Here is a 25,611-nt window from a genome sequence, read left to right as displayed (position 1 = left end):
TATCTTTTTTTAACTATGGCATGCGAAATGGTTCAATGTGCCTATAAATCAGTACAATCGAATTTTTCGGGGGGGGGGGGTTCTTCGTGTTGGTGCAGTCATGGACCTCGAATTGGGATCATGTATATACTGTGCTAATGCCAATACAAAAAATAGTAAAGGAGAGCACTATACAATATGGTGAGCTAAGCAAATTGTGAGTTTATGTTTAGTACATGAGGGCCGCCAGCTTTATGCATCTTCGCCATTATTATTACAAAGTCGGTGTTCTGCTGTGGACATGAAACCCAACACCACCGAAATAAACCTCTTTGACGAGACTGCACCAATTTAACCACTGCTTGAACCATTATTTCGAACCCTCGCGGGAATTTGATTCGTACCCCTTCCAAATCTCGTGATTCTGTGATTCGTAGGAAGACGTGGAAGTGCAAAAAAAATATCAACGTAAAACCATATTTTTGGTTTTAGTTCATTCCAACCCAAGACGTGCGTTTTAGAAAGGTAATACATAGCTATGCTTGTAATGTATTTATCAAAATATACTTGAAAATGTGGGTCGTTTGCTAGCTTAACGTTAGGTTGCTAGCGTGATCCGGAGGCTACTAGGCCTTGCCTTCTATCAACATTGCACATTCTCTGTATGGTTTCGGTGGTTTACATTATTTTAATAAACTACCTAACTACAACATGTATTGTTGGAGAATAACGTAGCTAAGCTTGTTATCCTGAAACATCTTTACTCCAGCTTTTTGGCTAACTAGCTAGTACAGTGCTAGTTAGCAGCTCGCAATTATTTTTTAGTCTCGCCCAAAGAAGGACTGTTTGAACTAATAGTTAACGTTAGTTAGCAAACTAACATCATTGTGTTTTTCAACTCAGTCTCTTTAGAGGAGGCTGCTGCTCTAAGAATGTCGGACAGTGAGGACAGTGACTTCTCTGACAACCAGAGTGAACAAAGCAGCGAAGCCGAGGAGGTGGACAAAAATGAGGCAGAGGTAAGCTAGCAAACAAGCCTCTGGCTAAAACGGCATACTAGCTAACAACATTAAGCCTTATCTAACTAACGTTCGTTAGTTAGCTGTTAGCAGGTTGGTCACATGGTAGCATTGTAATTCGTGTAAGATAGGGTTTCCAGCACTGTTATTACACACATAATAAATAAAGACCATAGTAATGTAACAAGCAGCTAGCTATCTGTAACAGCACAGCGCTAACCTCAGGCTATCCAAGTAGCTAGCCTGGCTGTGCATGGATGGACCTTGCACAGTTGAATGTGTGGGTGGAATAGATGCACCTGTGCATGCATGGCCCTCAATTTTCTACTGTATCCGAATTGATGCAAACAAATCTCCTAGGTTGGCTCCAAATTTACATTGCAAGTTTCACTGCATTTGACATAACTTGTGAGTGGTTTGAATGTTTCCCCCTAAATAGGAAGATGGGCAGGCAAGTTTATCTGGCAGTGATAAGGCAGCAGAAGAGGAAGGGGAAGACTTGGCAGATGAGGAGGAGTATGACGAAGAGGAGGAAGAGGACGATGATGACCGTCCCAGAAAGAAACCCAGGCATGGAGGTTTCATCTTGGATGAAGCCGGTAAGCCAAATCTAAACTCTAATAATTCCATTGCGGTGTAGAATAGTTGTCCACATGTTCTTGCTAACCAGAAGGTTTTCATTTATTGTATCTGAAATTCTCCCTTTCCCTCTGGTTTGTTTAGATGTGGACGATGAGTATGAAGATGAAGACCCATGGGAGGAAGGTGCTGAGGATATTTTGGAGAAAGGTGAGGTCACACATGCTGCCTTGTTTGAGGATATCTAACACCTGAGAGGGAGTTATGAATGAACAACGTTGGGGCAGTTGTCTGTTGAGGAGGACTCACTTCATGAACTTTGTTGCGTTTAAATTATTAGAAAATGACTTTCCTACGGGTGATGTGCAGATGCTTAGGCATGATTGATTGGTCTGTAGTATTGTTTGGATTCCAGAAGGGACGGGAAGCATTACAAGTACAATCAAAACATCTAAGCCAAAATTATTATATGTGAGAGTATTGACTGTGTTCTTCCTGCGCTAATAATTCCTTTTCTTGTGCATGCCTCCTTCAGTTAACGGTAAATCAATTCCAGATTTTCTGCTGTCTGTTTTCCTTATATCTAATTAAATGGATTAGTTATCTCTCATTCAACAAGTCACATTCTGTTATAACTCCACCCACATTTCCACACTACTGCACATCTAACGGAGCACAGACGGCAAATACATTATTGGGATCTCCTATAGTAACTGGGCTGGGTATGGGTATGAAGTAATACATTAGTGTATTGTATTTGACAGCTGTGAGCTATTTACTAGTCAGGAAAATATTGTAGAAATGTTGTTGGATGGTATGTTAACCTGACACCAGCAGAGTTACGACTTGTCAATAATCTGACCATGGTGTTCTAGGCACTTACGTGATCAAAGAGGGAACCAAATGTGACCATTTGCCTGAAATGCTACCTGTTAGAAGAAAGCTAATATATGTGTGAATTAGCTAACTGATATTGTTTAAGCTTTTTGTGGCACATCAATCAACCATATCACAAAGACTCACAATCACCCACACTACAATCATCCACACTTTAATTATCCACATTACAATTATCCATAGTCTCATGTGCCATGTGATCTAGTCTTATACCATCATTAATGTTTATTTTTTCCTTTCATTTGTTCCTACTTGTGCCCATGTCACTCTGTGTGCATGACAATCTCATTTGGTTCTTAATGTGTGTTCCTCCCTCTACCAAAACCTGGCTGGCCTGGAGCAGAGGAAGCTGAGGGTAAGTGTTATCTATCTTCTTCCAACAGGAAAAAGACCCACCTACCACTTGCGAATAGACATACACTGCATTCGGAAAGTATTCAGACCTCTTGACTTTTTCCACATTTTGTTACGTTACAGCCTTATTCTAAAATGTGATCCTCCATAATGACTAAGCAAAAACAGGTTTTTAGAAATGTTTGCAAATGTGTATATACAGTTGAAGTCGGAAGTTTACATACACCTTAGCCAAATACATTTAAACTCAGTTTTTCACAATTCCTGACATTTAATCCTAGTAAAAATCCCTGTCTTAGGTCAGTTAGGCTCACCACTTTATTTTAAGAATGCGAAATGTCAGAATAATAGTAGAGAATGATTTATTCAGCTTTTATTTATTTCATCACATTCCCAGTGGGTCAGAAGTTTACATGCACTCAATTAGTATTTGGTAGCATTGCCTTTAAATTGTTTAACTTGGGTCAAATGTTTCGGGTAGCCTTCCACAAGCTTCCCACAATAAGTTGGGTGAATTTTGGCCCATTCATCTTGACAGAGCTGGTGTAACTGAGTCAGGTGTGTAGGCCTCGTTGCTCGCACACGCTTTTTCAGTTCTGCCCACACATTTTCTGTAGGATTGAGGTCAGGGATTTGTGATGGCCACTCCAACACCTTGACTTTGTTGTCCTTAAGCCGTTTTGCCACAACTCTGGAAGTAAGCTTGGGGTCATTGTCCATTTGGAAGACCCATTTGCGACCAAGATTTAACTTCCTGACTGATGTCTTGAGATGTTGCTTCAATATATCCACATAATTTTCCTCCCTCATGATTCCATCTATTTTGTGAAGTGCACCAGTCCCTCCTGCAGCAAAGCACCCCACAACATGATGCTGCCACCCCCGGTGCTTCACGGTTGGGATGGTGTTCTTTGGCTTGCAAGCCTCCCCATTTTTCCTCCAAACATAATGAAGGTCATTATGGCCAAACAGTCCTATTTTTGTTTCATCAGACCAGAGGACATTTCTCCAAAAAGTACGATCTTTGTCCCCATGTACAATTGCAAACCGTAGTCTGGCTTTTTTATGGCGGTTTTGGAGCAGTGCCTTCTTCCTTGCTGAGCGGCCTTTCAGGTTATGTCGATATAGGACTCGTTTTACTGTGGATGTAGATACTTTTGTACCTGTTCCCTCCAGCATTTTCACAAGGTCCTTTGCTGTTGTTCTGGGATTGATTTGCACTTTTCGCACCAAAGTACGTTCATCTCTAGGAAACGCGTCTCCTTCCTGAGTGGTATGACGGCTGTGTGGTCCCATGGTGTTTATACTTGCGTACTATTGTTTGTACAGATGAATGTGGTACCTTCAGGTGTTTGGAACTTGCTCCCAAGGATGAACCACACTTCTGGATGACTACAATTTTATTTTCTGAGGTCTTGGCTGATTTCTTTTGATTTTCCCATGATGTCAAGCAAAGAGGCACTGAGTTTGAAGGTAGACCTTGAAATACATCCACAGGTACACCTCCAATTGACTCAAATTATGTCAATTAGCCTGACAGAAGCTTTTCCGAGCTGTTTTAAAGGCACAGTCGACTTAGTGTATGTAAATTCATGACCCGCTGGAATTGTGATACAGTGAATTATAAGTGAAATAATCTGTCTGTAAACAATTGTTGGAAAAATTACTTGTCATGCACAAAGTAGATGTCCTAACCGACTTGCCAAAACTATAGTTTGTTAACAAGAAATGTATAGAGTGGTTGAAAAACGAGTTTTAATGACTCCGACCTAAGTGTATGTCAACTTCCGACTTCAACTTTTATATATATAAACAAATGAAATGCACATCTACATAAGTATTCAGACCCTTTACTTGGTGCTTTGTTCTCTGCAGATCCTCTCAAGCCCTGTCATGTTAGATGGGGAGCGTCGCTGCACAGTTATTTTCAGATCTCTCCAGAGATGTTTTATTGGGTTCAAGTCCGGCCTCTGGCTGGGCCACTCAAGGACGTTCAGAGATTTGTCCCGAAGGTACTCCTGCGTTGTCTTGGTTGTGTGCTTAGTGTCGTTTTCCTGTTGGAAGGTGAACCTTCACTCCAGTCTGAGGTCCTGAGCGCTCTGTAGCAGGTTTTCGACAAGGATCTCTCTACTTTGCTCCGTTCATCTTTCCTGCGATCCTGACTATTCTAGTCCCTGCTGCTGAAATACATCCCCACAGCATGATGCTGCCACCACCATGCTCCACCATAGGGATGGTGCCAGGTTTCCTTCAGACGTGACGCTTGGCATTCAGGCCAAAGAGTTCAATCTTGGTTTCATCAGACCAGAGAATCTTGTTTCTCCAAGGTCTGAGAGTTTGTAGATGCCTTTTGGCAAACTCCAAGCGGGCTGTCATGTGGCTTTTACTGAGGAGTGGCTTCCATCTAGCCACTCTACCATAAAGGCCGAATTGGTGGAGTACTGCAGAGATGGTTGTGCTTCTGGAATTGTCTCCCATCTCCACAGAGGAACTCTGGAGTTCTGTCGTAGTGACCATGGGGTTCTTGGTCACCTCCCTGACCAAGGTCCTTCTCCCCTGATTGCTCTGTTTGACCTGGCGGCCAGCTTTAGGAATAATCTTTGTGGTTCCAAACTTCTTCCATTTAAGAATGATGCAGGCCACTGTATTCTTGAGGACTTTCAATGCTGCAGACATTTTTTGGTGCCTCGACACAATCCTGTCTCAGAGCTCTACGGACAATTCCTTCAACCTCATGGCTTGGTTTTTGACATGCACTGTCACTGTGGGACCTTTTATATAGTGTGTGCCTTTCCAAATCATGTCCAATCAATTGAATTTACCACAGGTGGACTCCAATCAAGTTGTAGGAACATCTCAAGGATTATCAATGGGAACAGGATGCATCTGAGCTCAATTTCAAGTCTCATAGCAAAGGGTCTGAATACTTATTTAAAAAAGGTATTTCTGTTTTTTATTTTTAATGCATTTGCAAACATTTCTAAAAACCTTTTTTCGCTTTGTTGTTGTGGGGTGTTTGTAGATTGAGGGAAACATTAAATCAATTTTAGAATAAGGCTGTAGTGTAACAAAATGTGGAAAAAGGGAAGGGGTCTGAATACTCTCCGAATGCACTGTAGGTGTACACAGACAGGTTCTTAAAGTACCACTTGTTTGAACTGAAGGAAACTTTTACATTCAGTCTTGTACATGAAATTGTTTTTTGTTTGATATGAGTCTGCTTTACTCTTCAGTGTCCAACATTGACCATGTGGTCCTTGATGAGGATAACTCTGGCTCCCGCAGGCTGCAGAACCTCTGGAGGTAATTTGTTCTAATGGGCTACGAGTAGCTAGGCTTCTTTCATTGATATTTCAGTTGTTACTATGCAGAGCTGTGTTCTTGAAGTCTGACATTTGAATGTTTGGATGTTTCAGAGATTCCAGAGAGGAGGCCTTGGGTGAATATTACATGAGGAAATATGCCAAGCAATCAGGAAATGAGTGAGTTTTCACAGTAGTGATCTGTCGAAATAGTTGGCCCAAATTTCAGTTTCAAAATTGATTTGACCTGTTATCCCCTTGACTGAAATATTGTTTTTGATTCCCTTTAGTTTCCCTGGGGGTTCTGAGGAACTGTCTGATGACATCACCCAGCAGCAGCTGCTCCCTGGCGTCAAGTATGTATCACTTCACCAAAATGGGAAATAGATTTTTAGTGGACTACAACAATCCAAAATATACATTTTTCTCAATATTCTTGGTATTATATTTTTTTTCCCAAAGGGATCCTAATCTTTGGACGGTCAAGTGTAAGGTATGGAGCTTATATTTTTGTGTAGGTAGACATCCAAAAGTTCAGCACACAATTATACTTTTTTCCCCTATGTCATGCAACATTATTTTGCCATTACAGATTGGGGAAGAGAGAGCAACTGCCATTGCCTTGATGAGGAAATTTATTGCCTATCAATTCACAGACACGGTATGTCCCCGCCCTCATTCTCTGCATGGATATGTTCCATGTATTAAGATGCTAATGTTTGCATTTAATGTTTTATATGATTGATCTCTTGATAGCCTGTACATCTCTTGTAGATCAAAATTAAAATTGGAGCTTTGACAACCTGTGAAATCGTTTTAATTTCCTATACACCATTTCTACACAGCCCCTCCAAATCAAGTCGGTAGTGGCTCCCGAACATGTCAAAGGTTACATCTATGTAGAGTCGTACAAGCAGACTCACGTCAAAGCTGCAATTGACGGAATAGGCAACCTGAGGATGGGCTTCTGGAACCAGCAGATGGTTCCCATCAAGGAGATGACAGACGTCCTCAAGGTGGTCAAAGAGGTGACCAACCTCAAGCCCAAGTCCTGGGTCCGACTCAAGAGAGGCCTATACAAAGATGACATCGCCCAGGTACGCATGAAACACATAGTGGAAGACAAAAGGTAAATATCCTTGTCATATTCTTGAAACATACATGTATTCTCCTCCTTCAGGTGGACTATGTGGAGCCCAGTCAAAACACGATATCACTGAAGATGATTCCCAGGATAGATTTGGACAGAATCAAGGCCCGGATGAGCATGGTAAGCAACAGCAGCACTCTGACACCACCTGTCTACTCACCACCCTCCACTTTGATATCCCCTGACACTCTTCTTGTTGTCTGTCTCCCAGAAAGACTGGTTTGCAAAGCGGAAGAAGTTCAAGAGACCAACCCAGAGACTCTTCGATGCAGAAAAGATCAGGTACAAAGAAACATGTCCTAAAGACTATCATTATTGGGGATTTAATTACGCTATCCTAAATGGGTAAGATCGTCGCCTCAGTTACTTCCTGACGGTGTTTTCTTCCAGGTCACTTGGTGGGGATGTCAGCCATGATGGAGACTTCATGATATTTGAAGCTAACCGCTACAGCCGCAAAGGGTTCCTCTTCAAGAGCTTTGCCATGTCTGCTGTGGTAAGACGACCACGTTGCCTCAATATCACTGTTTTATTGGCCATTTGTTGACAACCCTATAGGGAAAAACGGGGCAGAAAAGTGGTCTTCGTTATCTGTACCCATGGCCCAGTCTCTTTATCATCTTTTACAGATCACTGAAGGAGTGAAACCCACTCTGTCGGAGCTGGAGAAGTTTGAGGACCAGCCAGAAGGCATTGATCTGGAGGTGGTGACTGAAACCGCAGGTAACAGCCACTTCTGAAGCATATTCAGGACATGAGATTTGGTATTTACTTTCTGGTTTTCATTGACATGTGTATCTGTTTTTGTAAGAGACGTCTTGTTGTGTGACCACAGGTAAAGAGCGTGAGCACAACCTCCAGGCCGGGGACAACGTGGAGGTGTGTGAAGGGGAGCTGATCAACTTGCAGGGCAAGATCCTGAGTGTGGATGGCAACAAGATCACCATCATGCCCAAGCATGAGGACCTCAAGGTAATGACAAGGGCCAAACAGGCGACGACATTGGGAGGACATTTCACATTCGTCCTACTAGAGTTGGGCCTAAATTCAAATTCTGTGGAAACACGTTCACATTGGTTAGAATTATCAAAACAGTACATAATGTTCTGCAGGTTTTTGACAGATTTTCGTGCAGATATTCTCATGCCCTAAAGTAAGATATTCAGCCTACATGTTGTTGAAAGCAACAGACCCTGGGTCAAGCCATTACAAGCCAGATTCTTGTTTTGCATAGGAATGATGTGTTGTTATTTATTAGTCTAGCCACATGAATTTGAATTTAATGAGAACTACCACTAAACCAGGGGCGGGCAATCAACGGAGGGACCTTTTTTTTAATATATATATTTTGGGACCAATATTTGTCAAAATCGACACACATTTGTGGCCAGAAAAAAGGCAGTTTCCAAAGTCCATTATAATTTCTGCATACTTTCTATCGGTTTTATACGTTCAAGTGTAGCCTGGATTTGTTTTTCAATCCAAAATAATCATTTATAAGGATGCACCAATGTGGATTTATTTTTATTTTCCATTTTATGGCCTTTTTAACTATTCTAGCACATACTGCAACCAAGTTTCTATGTTTATACAGATAATAAGAAAATATGTGAAATTACTTTAATAGAGGAAAGGCGTAAATTGTTTTATTTGCATCACAAAGTGACTGAAATGCATCAGAAATGAATTGTAAAGTTCAGGAAAACATCCGGGAAGCTCATCAGGTAATAATTGTATGTATATAAAAAGATACTCTGCCTTGCATTCAATTGCGGTTTTGTCACAGTCCTTTCGAAAGTGTCCTGCGCGGCTTGTGAGTGTCGTAGAGGAAAACCGAAGATACCTATGTGTTCCTGAGTTCTTCCAACCGTTCAAACACAAGAGACAAAATCCGCTGATAGCAGACTTCGGAGGTTACTGCCGTTCTATAAACTAAGCGCCACAATCAGCTGACTACAGACAAGCTCTTTAAAACAATATATAAAAAATCCACCGCAGGCTGCGTTTAATTGGCTGGCGGGCCAGATCCTGTTTCAGCCAAGTCAAATAGCCTACAGAGGAAACCGGATTTCCTACTATTTGTGAAATAAATTGAGTATGTAGTATGCTTATTGGTCATAGTATGGATATAGTTTGTATGACAAAAGTTCCTGGATGTCGTACTACAAACACCAAAATACGAAGTATACAAGCAGTGGACACTATTTCTGTGCTTTTAGGGCCAATAATGCAATTCTTCAGAAAATGGGTGTGGCTTCACACATTTTTCAGATTTGAAGAAAAAGGCGGAAAATATGCAGCCGAAGTCCGAGAGCGGATACAAATTCATTGCGTATCAATGTAATGAAGTAATTACTTTTCAAATAAGTGATGCCTCACTTGATGTTGGCAGACAATTGGCAGACAATTAAATACAACAAGAAAACAAATGAAATGCACGTTATCTAGCTAGCTAGTGTTAAATGGCTAGAGTTAGCCAAGTTCTTCTTTGCAAATTGACAAGCTAACTTAGCTAGCCTGTTGAGGGTATTTGCACGGCCGGATAAAAAACGTACCCGATTTAATCTAGTTATTACTACTGCCCAGAAACTAGAATATGCATATAATTATTGGCTTTGGATAGAAAACACCCTAAAGTTTCTAAAACTGTTTGAATGGTGTCTGTGAGTATAACAGAACTCATATGGCAGGCAAAAACCTGAGAAGATTCTGTACAGGAAGTGCCCTCTCTGACCATTCCTTGGGCTTCTTGACTCTTTTTATTGAAAACTTAGGATCTTTGCTGTAACGTGACACTTCCTACGGCTCCCATAGGCTCTCAGAACCCGGGAAAAAGCTGAATGACGTCTTTGCAGCCCCTGGCTGAAAAACATTAGCGCCTTTGGTAAGTGGTCTATCGGAGGACAATGAGACTGAGGCGCGTGCACGAGGCGACCCCATGTTTTTATTTTCTTTCTCTTTGTACTAAAACACGGTTTCCCGGTCGGAATATTATCGCTTTTTTTACGAAAAAATTGCATAAAAATTGATTTTAAACAGCGGTTGACATGCTTCGAAGTACGGTAATGGAATATTTAGAATTTTTTTGTCACGAAACGCGTCGGGCGCGTCACCCTTCTTTACCCTTTCGGATAGTGTCTTGAACGCACGAACAAAACGCCGCTATTTGGATATATCTATGGATTATTTTGAACCAAACCAACATTTGTTATTGAAGTAGAAGTCCTGGGAGTGCATTCTGACGAAGAACAGGAAAGGTAATAACATTTTTCTTATAGTAAATCTGACTTTGGTGAGGGCTAAACTTGGTGGGTGTCTAAATAGCTAGCCCTCTGATGCCGGGCTATCTACTTAGAATATTGCTAAATGTGCTTTCACCGAAAAGCTATTTTAAAATCGGACATGCGAGTGCATAGAGGAGTTCTGTATCTATAATTCTTAAAATAATTTGTTTTTTGTGAACGTTTATCGTGAGTAATTTAGTAAATTCACCGGAAGTGTTCGGTGGGTATGCTAGTAAAAAGCTGGTTTTTGATATAAATATGAACTTGATTGAACAAAACATGCATGTATTGTATAACATAATGTCCTAGGATTGTCATCTGATGAAGATCATCAAAGGTTAGTGCTGCATTTAGCTGTCGTTTGGGTTTATGTGACATATGCTCGCTTGAAAAATGGGTGTCTGATTATTTCTGGCTGGGTACTCTGCTGACATAATCTAATGTTTTGCTTTCATTGTAAAGCCTTTTTGAAATCGGACAGTGTGGTTAGATAAACGAGAGTCTTGTCTTTTTAAAATGGTGTACAATAGTCATATGTTTGAGAAATTGAAGTAATAGCATTTCTAAGGTATTTGAATAACGCGCCACGGGATTCCACTGGCTGTTACGTAGGTGGGACGAAATCGTCCCACTGGCCCTAGAGAGGCTAGCTAACTTACCGGTCATGCAGTCCCTCTACCACCGTCTCTCCAATCATGGACAACACCTTCTCCTCCAGCTGGTCCACATGAATGGTCGATACCCCCCCTCCAGTCTTCTTCTACTCCCTGCTTCTCTCAGCTCCCTTCTTAGCTGCCAACTTCATGTCGGACTACTTTTTTACGGCGTCACTGTCCCTTGCCATACCCCCGATGGCAGAGACAGACTCGGCCACTCTCAGCCATCCTCTCTTTTTGGTCTCTGCAGTGACCCGCAGTTATCGAGTCTCCCCCAACAGCAATCTTTACCCGGCTGCTATTTTCTCGAACCATGGCGTCAAGCTCATGTTTGCTGAGGTTTTTCTTGCACTTTCCTTGGTTATCCATTTTTCTTTGTGATATAGCTAGTCTGATGGCTATAATTTGTGGGGGAAAAAGTTTCTGTTTATAAAGAGTTTGCGAGCCAACAAAAAAAATATATATATTCTCGAGACATAAAGCAGATAAATAAATGGAAATATCTACACTTCATTATAGTGGGCCAAATCCTATGTTCCCTGTCACATAGGCTTATTTATTGGTTCCAAGCATGTCACTAATGTCAATGCCACAAAGAAGATATTTACGAAGTTCTTAGGAAAGATATTTGCGAAGCTCCTAAGACCTATGAATTCCTAAGAACATTTTGAGAAATTGCACTTATGAACTATCTTATGAACTTCTTATTTTTTTCTTTTAACTTCTTAGGTTTTTTTCTTAAGTAGTGTTTTGTGAATCCGGTCCCAGATTCTTGTTTGCATAGAATCAACTGGAAGTTAGAGAGAAATACCAGCAACATAACTTCACAGCATGTTGAAGACATTAGGCTTCCCAGAAATGTGGGATGGATAGAATTACAGGATCAAGACATTCACGAGGAAACCAGACAACCCCACTGTGTTCTGTTCATTCTCAATGGCACTGATACAAAATAATGGTTTGTCATTGATGCCTGGTCTGTGTGCAGGATCCTCTGGAGTTCCCGGCCCATGAGTTGAGGAAGTACTTCCGTATGGGTGACCACGTCAAGGTGATAGCAGGCCGCTACGAGGGCGACACCGGCCTCATCGTACGCGTGGAGGAGAACTTTGTCATCCTCTTCTCTGACCTCACCATGCACGAGGTAAGCAACGTCACATTATTGGACTGGGATATCAACTTGTTTGTTATAATGATGTTTTTGCATAATTCCTACGTACAGTGAACCATTATCGATGTTACGGGGGGGGTGTGCTCTACAGTTGAAGGTCCTGCCCAGGGACTTGCAGCTGTGCTCTGAGACGGCATCAGGGGTAGATGCCGGGGGCCAGCACGAGTGGGGGGAGCTGGTCCAACTGGACCCCCAGACCGTGGGAGTTATTGTCAGGCTGGAGAGGGAGACATTCCAGGTTGTTATTCTTAATCTTCCAGAAATAATCGGATTCAGATAAAGGCAAACTTAACATTATTTTATAAGCGATTGGGTGTGTGGGCTTAGAGTCCCATTTTTTTTGTCCCATTGCATCTGTTCTTGGAATGGGGACTTGTGTGATATTGTGCCATTTTAAAATTGGTTCATAGTGTAGTGTATATTAAATTGTGACAGACGAGCCTAAATCCCTATAGTGCTCACGCATGTTTTCCTCCTCTTCTCCCCAGGTCCTCAACATGCACGGCAAGGTGCTGACGGTGCGTCACCAAGCAGTGAATCGACGGAAAGACAACCGCTTTGCCGTGGCACTGGACTCTGAGCAGAACAATATCCACGTCAAAGACATCGTCAAGGTCATCGACGGGCCACACTCGGTAAGATTCACGACCACAGTTCTGCTTTCTGTAGGTCTAAACTCATAGAAAATCTATTTCTCAACTCCAGCTGTAGTAGGGCCCTATAAAATCGATGCGGACGGAATCACGGAATCCAGACATTAAAACGTAATTCAACAATATTCAAAAATGTATGTGTTAGTAGGTAATCAACTAAACGTATTGAACTTATTAGAACATTTAATTAATTTGCCTAAGATTATCATAATGCATTTTGTTAATGTATTATGATAATCTTAGGCAACTAAATGGAATTAGGCAAAAAATGTAATATTTTCAAGGGCTCTACTATAGGCCTCCAGCTAGGTTTGGCTACTGTATTTTCAAAGCCAGTGTCTGCCCTCATTGACAAATTTGGTAACAGTCGGCTTGAAGAGCCTTTTCATGCTCAAAATGGGACTGTATGTTGAGTTTTAGGTCATATCGCCCCATCTCAAGCTGTTTTTTTATTTGCAAGAGGTACGATTTGCATGAATAGATTGTTAGCATATAAGTGGTGTGTGGTTTGTTTGCCAGGGGCGTGAGGGAGAGATCCGCCACATTTTCCGAGGCTTTGCCTTCTTGCACTGCAAGAAGCTGGTGGAGAACGGCGGCATGTTCGTCTGCAAGACACGCCACGTGGTTCTGGCCGGGGGCTCCAAGGTCAGTCTCCCACTCGCTTTCACCGCATCACCACTTTTACATCACGTTCAAGTCTTCCATCAACTCTTAACCTTCTCCAGTGGGACCCATCAGAGGTGTTGTTGACATCTGATTCTTCCATTCTTTGGATATAGCCCCGAGACGTCACCAACTTCACTGTGGGAGGCTTCGCGCCTATGAGTCCACGCATCAGCAGCCCCATGCATCCAGGTGGTGGTGGTGGTGAGTAGAGTACAGCTCAGCTCACAGAGATCATGTGTTGATAGACCCAGTCATCATAAACTGTTTATTGCACAGCAGTTGTTCATTTGTAGATATTAGGGAACAATCTCTTAGTGCAGGATACAACACTAAATAACTACTATCAGGCCAGAAGTCTTAAACAACTCCTGTCCTCTCCTTCAGGCCAGCAGCAGAGGGGCGGTGGAGGTGGAGGACAGATGGGGCGCGGCCGGGGCAGGAGGGACAACGACCTGATTGGACAGACTGTCCGCATCTCCCAGGGACCATACAAGGGTAATGCTGCGTTCATAACATCTCGTAAATTAGTAAATATCAGTTTACAACTGGGACAAATCCACTTGAACACCTCTTCTGGTAATTACTAGCGGGAAACACATTTATCATCTCTGAGCTCCGACTTCTCCCACATGCTGAAATCTGACATCGCATACTATTGAAATTATCTCAGTAACAGCATTTTCGGCGGTAAATGCAACAGAAAACATTTTTATTAAAGAAAAAAAACATTTTAATAAACAATAGATTTTTCTAACAATATAATTTGTTTGCGAGCCTGATACGTATACTTTCAGTTTATGGTTGACGCAGCTTGTTTGCCATTAGCCATTAGCCAATCTGAGTTCTCAACGAGTTCAAAGCATGTGAATACACAACTAGTTTCCCATAGTTTAGGTCACATGGGAACCAGACAGGGTTGTCTTCTGCCATAGAATGAACAATAGGCACGATTTGCAGAAGATGCTGTTGCACCATGGGAGTTGAACTTCCAACTTCCTTCTTAGTCTCATTGGGGTATCTTTTGGCTTAACCGTTGCCATTATTTCCCAGGGTACATTGGAGTGGTGAAGGACGCCACAGAGTCGACAGCCAGAGTGGAACTGCACTCGACATGCCAGACCATCTCTGTGGACCGACAGCGTCTCACCACAATGTTTGTTCACATCACAGATATATTACAGCGATATATTGTGAATTCAGTTTTATATTAATGCAGTATTTCACCTTTTGAGTGTTATTGTGTGTTGACTTGTTTTTGTTACGTTCAGGGGAGCCAAGAGGCATGGAGGAATGACTTCCACTCACGGACGCACCCCCATGTACGGTTCCCAGACCCCCATGTACGGGACAGGCTCCCGTACCCCCATGTACGGCTCTCAGACCCCCTTACACGATGGTGAGACGCACACTCCCACCAAGGGAGTACCTCTATGGACCTCTGTCAGACTATATACCCATGACCGCAGTAGAGCTTGTTCTCATTGTGGTGATTCTTGTTCCCCACAGGGAGCCGTACTCCTCACTACGGCTCGCAGACGCCGCTGCATGATGGGAGCAGGACGCCAGGGCAGAGCGGAGCGTGGGATCCCAACAACCCCAACACACCGTCCAGGTAGGCTACACGTCCTGGCAGCCTGGAGGCCCAGCTTGTGTTGTATAGGGCTTTCTCTGTCATGTCAAATGAAAGGGTCTTTGTCATATGCAAACCCTACGGGTAGTGTACACAAGTACGATGAAAATATAGTTCTTGCCAGCTCTCCTCTCAACAATGTTTCAGCTACAAAAAAATATTCAATGAAAGATTAGTAGAAAAAATACATGTATGAAAGTCCCTCATCAGTCTACGGTTGGTAAGGGTTTGTTGGTCTTGGTCTTTGGTTTCGAAGTTGAATACAGCTCTTGTCTGTACTTACTTCACATCCTGGAAAGATGTTTCCCTAATGGGATGATTTTTTGGGAAGCAGTCTTTAACCTGGTCCTCTGTTCCTCTGGTTTCAGGGCGGATGACGACTATGAGTTTGGTTATGATGACGAGCCCTCCCCGTCCCCTCAGGGCTACGGGGGCACGCCTAACCCCCAGACGCCCGGCTACCCAGAGGTGCCGTCACCCCAGGTCAACCCCCAGTACAACCCCCAGACACCAGGCACCCCAGCCATGTGAGACACACACACACACACACAATATTTTTGTCTGTTTCCTGTCGTCTTCAATGTCTCCAGGCCCCTTTTACCGTGGCGATCAACTGCTGAATGTGGATTTGATTCTCTCTGTCCTAGCCAAGTCCACTGACTGTGTGTGTTCCTCAGGTACAACACAGAACAGTACTCGCCGTACGCTGCCCCCTCCCCACAGGGCTCGTACCAGCCCAGCCCCAGTCCTCAGAGTTACCATCAGGTGGCACCCAGCCCAGTGGGCTACCAGAACACACACTCACCAGCCAGCTACCACCCCACCCCCTCACCAATGGCATATCAGGTAAGACCCACCACGCTTGACATTAACTTTTTAGCCACTTAGTAGGATTTAAAAAACAAAAATTGACTTAACCTCTATGGGCTAGGTGGGACGCAAGCGTCCCACCCATGGTGCACTCCATCAACAGCAGGTGCATTTCAAGAGCGGCAAATTTGAATCCAAATAAATGTCAAAATTCAAATTTTTCAAACATACAACTATTTTACACCCTTTGAAAGATAAACATCTCCTTAATCTAACCACGTTTTACGATTTCAAAAAGGTTTTACGGCGAAAGCATAAATTTAGAGTATGTTAGGACAGTACATTTACAAGAGTTGTGTGTAATGTTTTGTCAATTCAAAGACAGGGTCACCAAAACCATAAAACCAGCTAAAATGATGCACTAACCTTTTACAATCTCCATCAGATGACACTCCTAGGACATTATGTTAGACAATGCATGCATTTTTAGTTCTGTCAAGTTCATATTTATATCCAAAAACAGCGTTTTACTATGGCATTGATGTTGAGGAAATCGTTTCCCTCCAATAACCGGCAGTCAAGTCAGCACCACAAATTAAATAATTAAAATTAGAAAACATTGGTAAAATATTATATTGTCATTTAAAGAATTATAGATTTACATCTCTTGAACGCAATCAACTTGCCAGATTTAAAAATAACCTTACTGGGAAATCACACTTTGCAATAATCTGAGCACTGCGCCCAGAAAAATATGCGTTGCGATACAGACTAGCCGTCATGTTGGGGAGATCTAAAATCGAAAATACTATGTAAATAATCCATTACCTTTGATTCTCTTCATCAGATGTCACTTCCAGGTATCACAGGTCCATAACGAATGTAGTTTTGTTCAAAAAAGCTCATCATTTATGTCCAAAAATCTCCGTCTTGTTAGCACATGATCTAAGCCCGCCGGACTTCACGTCATGAACGAGGGGAAAAAATATATTTACGTTCGTTCAAACATGTCAAACGTTGTATAGCATAAATCATTAGGGCCTTTTTTAACCAGAACATGAATAATATTCAAGGTGGACGAATGCATTCTCTTTTATAACGTATTGGAACGAGGGTACCCAACATGAACTCGCGCCAGGTGTCTAATGGGCCATCATCGTTCCATGGCTCTTGTTCGGTCAGATCTCCCTCCAGAAGACTCAAAACACTTTGTAAAGGCTGGTGACATCTAGTGGAAGCAATAGGAAGTGCCAAAATATTCCTCAGCCCCTGTGTTTTTCAATGGCATAGGTTTAAAGGTAATACAACACATCAGGTATCCACTTCCTGTCAGAAAATGTCTCAGGGTTTTGCCTGCCAAATGAGTTCTGTTATACTCACAGACACCATTCAAACAGTTTTAGAAACTTTAGGGTGTTTTCTATCCATATATAATAAGTATATGCATATTCTAGTTACTGGGTAGGATTAGTAACCAGATTAAATGGGGTACATTTTTTTATCCAGCCGTGCAAATACTGCCCCCTAGCCCTAACAGGTTAACACCATTTCTACGTCACTGTATGATGCAAGGAACCATTTTACAAAGTAAAATGAATGTATCTTTTTTACCATAGAGAATCAGACAAATGTATTCAAGCCTGTCTCAAAATACAACACTGCCCCTTTAAGGCTCCCCTGGAGGATGGTGGGCCATGCCTGGTAGCCTATGAAAATATTGGAACATAACAATCACAACCAAATACATTTTATGTCTTTATAAATCCCTCTAGTGCTCGAAATTAAGGGCGTCGTCCCTGGTACAAGAAAACATGACAAATCCAAAATGCATAACACTTTTTTTTAAAGCAATAAGGCTGATGCAACCGATCAAACCATTCAGCTTAAAATGTTGATAGAAATGTTGATGGCTGTAGGCTACACATGAGTATTCCAAAATGCAATTAGTGGGAAAATACCGTTCTCAAAAGCACACCGCACTCGCAAGCGTTTTCATGTGACAGAGAATATCTGTTAGAAATGAAGAGGGAAGATCTAAAGATGCAGCAACTGGCATGGGTTACTAATATGACCAGGATTGTGCCTTTTGGCTGCTAGACAATAACATAAGTTAAATTGGAAAACAATCGAATATAAGACTAAGCTTATTTGAAACAAGTTAAGACATGCTTCATCAAATGACACAAAACATCCAGGTTTTAAACAATTAAGTTTATTGTTAAATAGTTAAAAGCAATTTGACCACATTGCTCAGATTCAAGTTGGGTGATGTGCGGTGTGCAAAAAGCACTGTCCTTCACTCTCTGGTCTTGTGATGATTTGATCCGAACAAACCATGCCTGTCAACAGAATCGAGCCTTTAGGCATTCATTTTTATTATCCTTTGTTATATTTGTCAAACATGACTGGTGTTTAGCCTATAATTATCTAAATTAGAAGTGTCATTAAAGTCTGGCAAAAATGTCAGCATCGGTTTGAACATGAAGCTGTAGCCAATATGCATATCACCTACACTTTTGATATGTAAGCCTTTTTCTATATGTACAGTACCAGTCAAATGTTTGGACACCTATTCATTCAAGGGCTTTTCTTTATTTTTACTATTTTCTACATTGTAGAATAATAATGAAGACATCAAAACTATGAAGTAACACACATGGAATCATGTAGTAACCAAAAAAGTGTTAAACATATCAAAATGTATTTTAAATTTGAGATTCTTCAAAGTAGCCACCCTTTGTCTTGATGACAGCTTTGCACACTCTTTACATTTCTCAACCAGCTCCATGAGGAATGCTTTTCCAACAGTCTTGAAGGATTTCCCACATATGCTGAGCACTTGTTGGCTGCTTTTCCGTCACTCTGCGGTCCAATTCATCCCAAACAATCTTAATTGGGTTGAGGTCGGGTGATTGTGGAGGCCAGGTCATCTGATGCCGCACTCCATCACTCTCCTTCTTGGTCAAATAGCCCTTACACAGCCTGGAGGTGTGTTGGGTCATTGTCCTGCTGATAACAAATTATAGTCCTACTAAGCGCAAACCAGATGGGATGGCGTATCGCTGCAGAAAGCTGTGGTAGCCATACTGGTTAAGTGTGCCTTGAATTCTAAATAAATCACTGACAGTGTCACCAACAAAGCACCCCCACACCATCACTGATTCATGGTGGGAACCACACATGCGGAGATCATCCGTTCACCTACTCTGTGTCTCACAAAGACACGGCGGTTGGAACCAAAAATCGCAAATTTGGACTCATTAGACTAAAATACAGATTTCCACCGGTCATGTTTCTTGGCCCATGAAGGCCTGATTCACGCAGTCTCCTCTGAACAGTTGATGTTGAGATTTGTCTGTTACTTGAACTCTGAAGCATTTATTTGGACTGCAATCTGAGGTGCAGTTAACTCTAATGAACGTATCCTCTGCAGCAGAGGTAACTCTGGGTCTTCCTTTCCTGTGGCGGTCCTCATGAGAGCCTGTTTCATCATCAGCTCTTGATACATTTTGCGACTGCACTTGAAGAAACTTTCAAAGTTCTTGAAATGTTCCGGATTGACTGACCTTCATTAAAGTAATGGACTGTCGTTTATCTTTATTTGAGCTGTTCTTGCCATAATATGGACTTAGTCTTTTACCAAATAGGGCTATCTTCTGTATACCACACATACCTTGTCACAACACAACTGATTGTCTCAAACGCATTAAGAAGGAAGGAAATTCCACGTGAACTTTTAACAAGGCACACCTGTTAATGCATCCAGTCCACACCTAAAATTTTAAAAATGCAGGACAGGCACGGTACAAAAGACGATTGGCTCAGACTGATATAAGGGGTGAGATAAAGCTGTCATTATGAGGTGGAGAAAAACTAGTCTTAGAATGTTGTGGGGTATTATGTCCCCCCCTGGGTCCTCATTAGCTACACTGTAGCTGTACTTAATGTGCGAATGAGCACAAGCTTATCTGTAATCGGCTAAATTCCTGTTGGTATGGGAAACAAATATTCACAGTTCTATTCCAGTCAAAAGTTTAGACACAGCTATTTTCTACATTGTTGAATAATAGTGAAGACATCAAAACTATGAAATGACACATATGGAATTAGTCACCAAAAAAGTGTTTAAACGAATCAAAATATATTTTATATTTGAGATTCTTCAAATAGTTACCCTTTGCCTCGATGACAGCTTTGCACACTCTTGGCATTCTCTCAACCAGCTTCACCAGGGAAGCTTTTCCAACAGTCTTGAAGGAGTTCCCACATATACTGAGCACTTGTTGGCTGCTTTTCCCTCACTCTGCGGTCCAACTCATACCAAACCATCTCAATTGGGTTGAGGTCGGGTGATTTGTGGAGGCCAGGTAATCTGTTGCAGCACTCCATTACTCTATTTCTTGGTAAAATAGCCCTTACACAGCCTGGAGGTGTGTTGGGTCATTGTCCTGTTGATAACAAATAATAGTCCCACTAAGCGCAAACCAGATGGGATGGCGTATCACTGCAGAATGCTGTGGTAGCCATGCTGGTTAAGTGTGCCTTGAATTCTAAATAAATCAGTGTCACCAGCAAAGCACCATCACACCACCTCCTCCTCCCTGATGGCTTTTGCGATTGCACTTGAAGAAACTTTCTAAGTTCTTGAAATGTTCCAGATTGACTGACCTTAATGTCTTAAAGTAATGATGGACTGTTTGTATTTGCTTATTTGAGCTGTTCTTGCCATAATATAGACTTGGTCTTTAACCAAATAGGGATATCTTCTGTATTCCACCCATACCTTGTCTCAACACCACTGATTGGCTCAAACGCATTAACAAGGAAATAAATTCCACAAATGAAGGCACACCTGTTAATTGAAATGCATTCCAGGTGACTACCTCATGAAGCTGGTTGAGAGAATACCAAGAGTGTGCAAAGCTGTCAAGGCAAAGGGTGACTACTTTGGAAAATATATATTTTGATTTGTTTAACACATGATTCCATGTGTTATTTCATAGTTTTGATGTCTTCACTGTTATTTTACAATGTAGAAAATAGGAAAAAAATAAGGAAAAACCCTGGAATAAGTAGGCGTGTCCAACCTTTTGACTGGTACTGAATATGAAAAATATATTTTAATATTATTCCATTGTTGGCGTCTCTGATCAAATTTTGATCGGTGTAATTGTTTGAAATAGTTTTGGTCAATTTGGACAACTTAAATCTACACTGAGTTAACAAAACATTAAGAACACCTGCTCTTTCCGTGACGGACTGACCAGGTGAAATCGTTGATCTCTTATTGATGTCACTTGTTAAATCCACTTCAAACAGTGTAAAGAAGGATTTTGAAACCTTGAGCCAATTGAGAGATGGATTGTGCATGTGTGCCATTCAGAGGGTGAATGGGCAAGTCAAAAAAATGTACGTGCCTTTTGAATGGGGTATGGTAGTAGGTGCCAGGCACAGCGGTTTATGGCAAGAACTGCAACACAGTTTCCTGTGTATCAAGAATGGTGCACCACTCAAAGGACATCCGGCCTTGGCAAGCGTTAATGTCGATTCCTGCCACACTTCATATAATTTCCCAGAAATCTGTCTTTACTATTTATTTCTCTGTAATGGGGGTTGCAATATACTGTTGTAGCTTTCACTGTGTTGAAATGTGTAGTCATTCTTTCCCACTAAGACTTTTTTTATCAAATGTAATGTCTTGCCAGGGCGAATTTCTTTTAGGATCAAATGTGTTTGGGTGCTGATCTGTATCCAGTTTCCCAAAAGCATCTTAAGGCTAAGTTCACTAGAACTCTTGTTAATTACTGACAGCCTCCACTATTCTTGTGGTCCAGATGCTTTCTTGCCCTTCTGTGTCACCTTACACTTAGTTCTCTGCTAAACGTATAATCAAGATATTTATCTGTCTCTTTGACTGCGGATAACTTCACAACGAAGTTCACTACAAATACAACGGTGCCAATGTCTTTACAATTGATTCAAACAAGTGTAGGTTAAAATGAACTGGTATGACCGCATTAAAAGATGAATACAGTAGGCTACATAGGCCTATATATTGAAATCAATTTCATGTTCAATCAATTGAGTTCTGTTGCTAATTTTAGACTACTGCCTAGGCCTGTAATTATTGCCTTAATATATATGATGTGTGATTTATATGTGATTTAGTGCTTTATTATAGAATAAGGTGCCTCAATGGGCCTGTTGGCAGTCATAGGTGATCATATAATTATGTTAGATGAAAAGGAAAAATCCACAGTGTGTGTTTAACAAGGCATCGTTCCTACAACAGCCTAATACGTAACCCGTGTTTCTAAAAACACCACGCTGAGAGAACGTGCATATGCATGCATTATGCATCATCATCATGATGTGGCAAGTGACACTTTGCTTCTTGAAAGTCAAATATTGAAAACTTGACTGCTGGCATGCAAAACATTTTGAGACGGTACTAACGGTGGACTAATAAGAATATATGTATAGTGCTCAAAAAAATAAAGGGAACACTTAAACAACACATCCTAGATCTGAATGAAAGAAATAATCTTATTAAATACTTTTTTCTTTACATAGTTGAATGTGCTGACAACAAAATCACACAAATTGGATTTCCATTGATTATTTTTATCAACCCATGGAGGTCTGGATTTGGAGTCACACTCAAAATTGAAGTGGAAAACCACACCACAGGCTGATCCAACTTTGATGTAATGTCCTTAAAACAAGTCAAAATGAGGCTCAGTAGTGTGTGTGGCCTCCACGTGCCTGTATGACCTCCCTATAACGCCTGGGCATGCTCCTGATGAGGTGGCGGATGGTCTCCTGAGGGATCTCCTCCCAGACCTGGACTAAAGCATCCGCCAACTCCTGGACAGTCTGTGGTGCAACGTGGCATTGGTGGATGGAGCGAGACATGATGTCCCAGATGTGCTCAATTGGATTCAGGTCTGGGGAACGGGCGGGCCAGTCCATAGCATCAATGCCTTCCTCTTGCAGGAACTGCTGACACACTCCAGCCACATGAGGTCTAGCATTGTCTTGCATTAGGAGGAACCCAGGGCCAACCGCACCAGCATATGGTCTCACAAGGGGTCTGAGGATCTCATCTCGGTACCTAATGGCAGTCAGGCTACCTCTGGCGAGCACATGAAGGGCTGTGCGGCCCCCCAAAGAAATGCCACCCCACACCATGACTCACCCACCGCCAAACCGGTCATGCTGGAGGATGTTGCAGGCAGCAGAACGTTCTCCACAGCGTCTCCAGACTCTGTCACGTGCTCAGTGTGAACCTGCTTTCATCTGTGAAGAGCACAGGGCGCCAGTGGCGAATTTGCCAATCTTGGTGTTCTCTGGCAAATGCCAAACGTCCTGCACGGTGTTGGGCTGTAAGCACAACCCCCACCTGTGGACGTCGGGCCCTCATACCACCCTCATGGAGTCTGTTTCTGACCGTTTGAGCAGACACATGCACATTTGTGGTCTGCTGGAGGTCATTTTGCAGGGCTCTGGCAGTGCTCCTTCTGCTCCTCCTTGCACAAAGGTGGAGGTAGCGGTCCTGCTGCTGGGTTGTTGCCCTCCTACAGCCTCCTCCACGTCTCCTGATGTACTGGCCTGTCTCCTGGTAGCGCCTCCATGCTCTGGACACTACGCTGACAGACACAGCAAACATTCTTGCCACAGCTCGCATTGATGTGCCATCCTGGATGAGCTGCACTACCTGAGCCGCTTGTGTGGGTTGTAGACTCCGTCTCATGCTACCACTAGAGTGAAAGCACCGCCAGCATTCAAAAGTGACCAAAACATCAGCCAGGAAGCATAGGAACTGAGAAGTGGTCTGTGGTCTCCACCTGCAGAACCACTCCTTTATTGGGGGTGTCTTGCTAATTGCCTATCATTTCCACCTGTTGTCTATTCCATTTGCACAACAGCATGTGAAATTTATTGTCAATCAGTGTTGCTTCCTAAGTGGACAGTTTGATTTCACAGAAGTGTGATTGACTTGGAGTTACATCGTGTTGTTTAAGTGTTCCCTTTATTTTTTTGAGCAGTATATATATTATCAGCTATAGTTTTTGAGTGTTTTCCTTTAAGGTGTCTAAGTAAGATTTGAAAAGAGAACTGATCAGAGAGCAGCCTTTTATTTGATCCCATCACTATGGACACATGCTCCAACAACTACGCAAACGTTCTCTCTGCATGGTGTTTTGAGAAACCAGCATTACATCTTCGGCTGCTGTAGGAACAATGCGTCGGTAAAACACTCTTAAGCCTAAGGTCCATCGCTAGAATCCCGGCTTTGATCTTTGTCTCCTGTCGTCCCAGGCCAGTCCGAGCCCCAGCCCGGTAGGCTACAGCCCCATGACCCCCGGCGCCCCCTCCCCGGGCGGCTACAATCCCCACACCCCCGGCTCCAACATCGACCAGACCTCTTGCGACTGGGTCACCACCGACATCCTGGTGCGCGTTAAGGACACCTTCCTGGACAGCCAGGTGGTTAACCAGACAGGCATCATTCGCAGTGTCACGGTGAGTAGCAAAGACCACACCACTTCTCCACGTTGTTATTATTATATTGTATATTGTTATTATAGTATAAACAAATAGGAGAATGGTTAAATTAGAGCCCCCCCCGGTTAGACATTTAGGGGATCTCATGTCTCATTCGAGGGGGCTCTGAGCCCCCATTTACCCGTCTTAACCATGTGTTACGTTGACGAGTTTGTTCTATCAAACACAACATGAATGCTCTGAACCAAGTACTCCATCGTTGACCTGATGCGTCTTCTCCTTCCTCAGGGTGGCATGTGCTCCGTCTTCCTCCAGGACACAGAGAAGGTGGTGAGCATCTCCAGTGAACACCTGGAGCCTGTCACCCCAACTAAGAACAACAAGGTAAGGCTTCTTCTCACCACAACACCCCTTTTGAGCTCTGGGTCTGGGGAAACTGGACAGTGCATAGATGCATGGTTCATAAGGCCCTGGCTGCTCATGGTGTGTTGTCTGCGGTGCTTCTCTCCAGGTGAAGGTGATTCTAGGGGAGGACCGTGAGGCCACGGGGATCCTACTGAGTATCGACGGGGACGACGGCATCGTAAGGATGGAGCTGGATGACCAGCTGAAGATTCTCAACCTCCGCTTCCTTGGCAAGCTGGAGCTCTGAGCCATCACACCCCAACCTCATGCCCTCACTGCAAAGCAGCATCACTCAAAACAAGCTGAATATGTGCCCCCATGTTCACTATCAAAGATTAAAGTGAGAAATGTTTTTTCATTTAGTGAAACGTGTAGTCTTAGTGAAATCCCATCGGTTTTTAGTGCTCTGTGATTGTAATTTTTTTGTCTATGCTTTACATTTTTGGTTTAGAAACAACCTTTTGGGTGAGTGTATACCATGTCAATAAATGTGAACTGTTTCAATGTGTGGTGTCTTTAAAAACATTGCGTTTTGTATATAGGTAACA

At 42.5% G+C, this 25,611-nt stretch overlaps 1 protein-coding gene across 2 annotated transcripts; it reads left to right on the top strand.

Annotated features, from left to right (window-relative positions):
• The first annotated feature begins 237 nt into the window (after positions 1-237).
• On the top strand, positions 238-25,571 carry LOC106580766 (transcription elongation factor SPT5). Of its 2 annotated transcripts, XM_014162156.2 has the most exons (31): positions 238-504; positions 883-998; positions 1,438-1,597; positions 1,722-1,787; positions 2,113-2,118; positions 2,818-2,829; positions 6,062-6,131; positions 6,245-6,310; positions 6,421-6,486; positions 6,593-6,623; positions 6,723-6,791; positions 6,976-7,227; positions 7,311-7,400; positions 7,492-7,562; positions 7,671-7,776; positions 7,910-8,003; positions 8,116-8,252; positions 12,209-12,364; positions 12,483-12,629; positions 12,880-13,026; positions 13,564-13,689; positions 13,824-13,911; positions 14,095-14,205; positions 14,761-14,863; positions 14,979-15,106; positions 15,217-15,322; positions 15,709-15,867; positions 16,018-16,186; positions 24,473-24,676; positions 24,947-25,042; positions 25,170-25,571. In XM_014162156.2, exons 2-31 carry the CDS (start codon positions 912-914, stop codon positions 25,308-25,310), a joined length of 3,264 nt encoding a protein of 1,087 aa, XP_014017631.1. In that variant the 5' UTR covers positions 238-504; positions 883-911; the 3' UTR covers positions 25,311-25,571. The 2 variants fall into 2 exon arrangements, with proteins under 2 accessions (XP_014017631.1, XP_014017632.1); XM_014162157.2 differs by lacking the exon at positions 2,113-2,118.
• Positions 25,572-25,611: the final 40 nt, after the last annotated feature.

The sequence above is a fragment of the Salmo salar genome, chromosome ssa20, assembly GCF_905237065.1.
Source record: "Salmo salar chromosome ssa20, Ssal_v3.1, whole genome shotgun sequence".
NCBI classification, from domain to species: Eukaryota; Metazoa; Chordata; class Actinopteri; order Salmoniformes; family Salmonidae; genus Salmo; species Salmo salar.
The sequence above is the reverse complement of the archived record's forward strand: the minus strand, read 5'-3'. Positions and strand labels throughout refer to the sequence as shown.

Bases quoted from the DNA above. Each gene is read 5' to 3' on its own strand.
- LOC106580766 (XM_014162156.2), top strand. From the start codon at position 912: ATGTCGGACAGTGAGGACAGTGACTTCTCTGACAACCAGAGTGAACAA. The intron at 6,624-6,722 runs GTATGGAGCTTA...TTGCCATTACAG, and splicing joins TTTGGACGGTCAAGTGTAAG to ATTGGGGAAGAGAGAGCAAC. The intron at 7,401-7,491 runs GTAAGCAACAGC...TCTGTCTCCCAG, and splicing joins TCAAGGCCCGGATGAGCATG to AAAGACTGGTTTGCAAAGCG.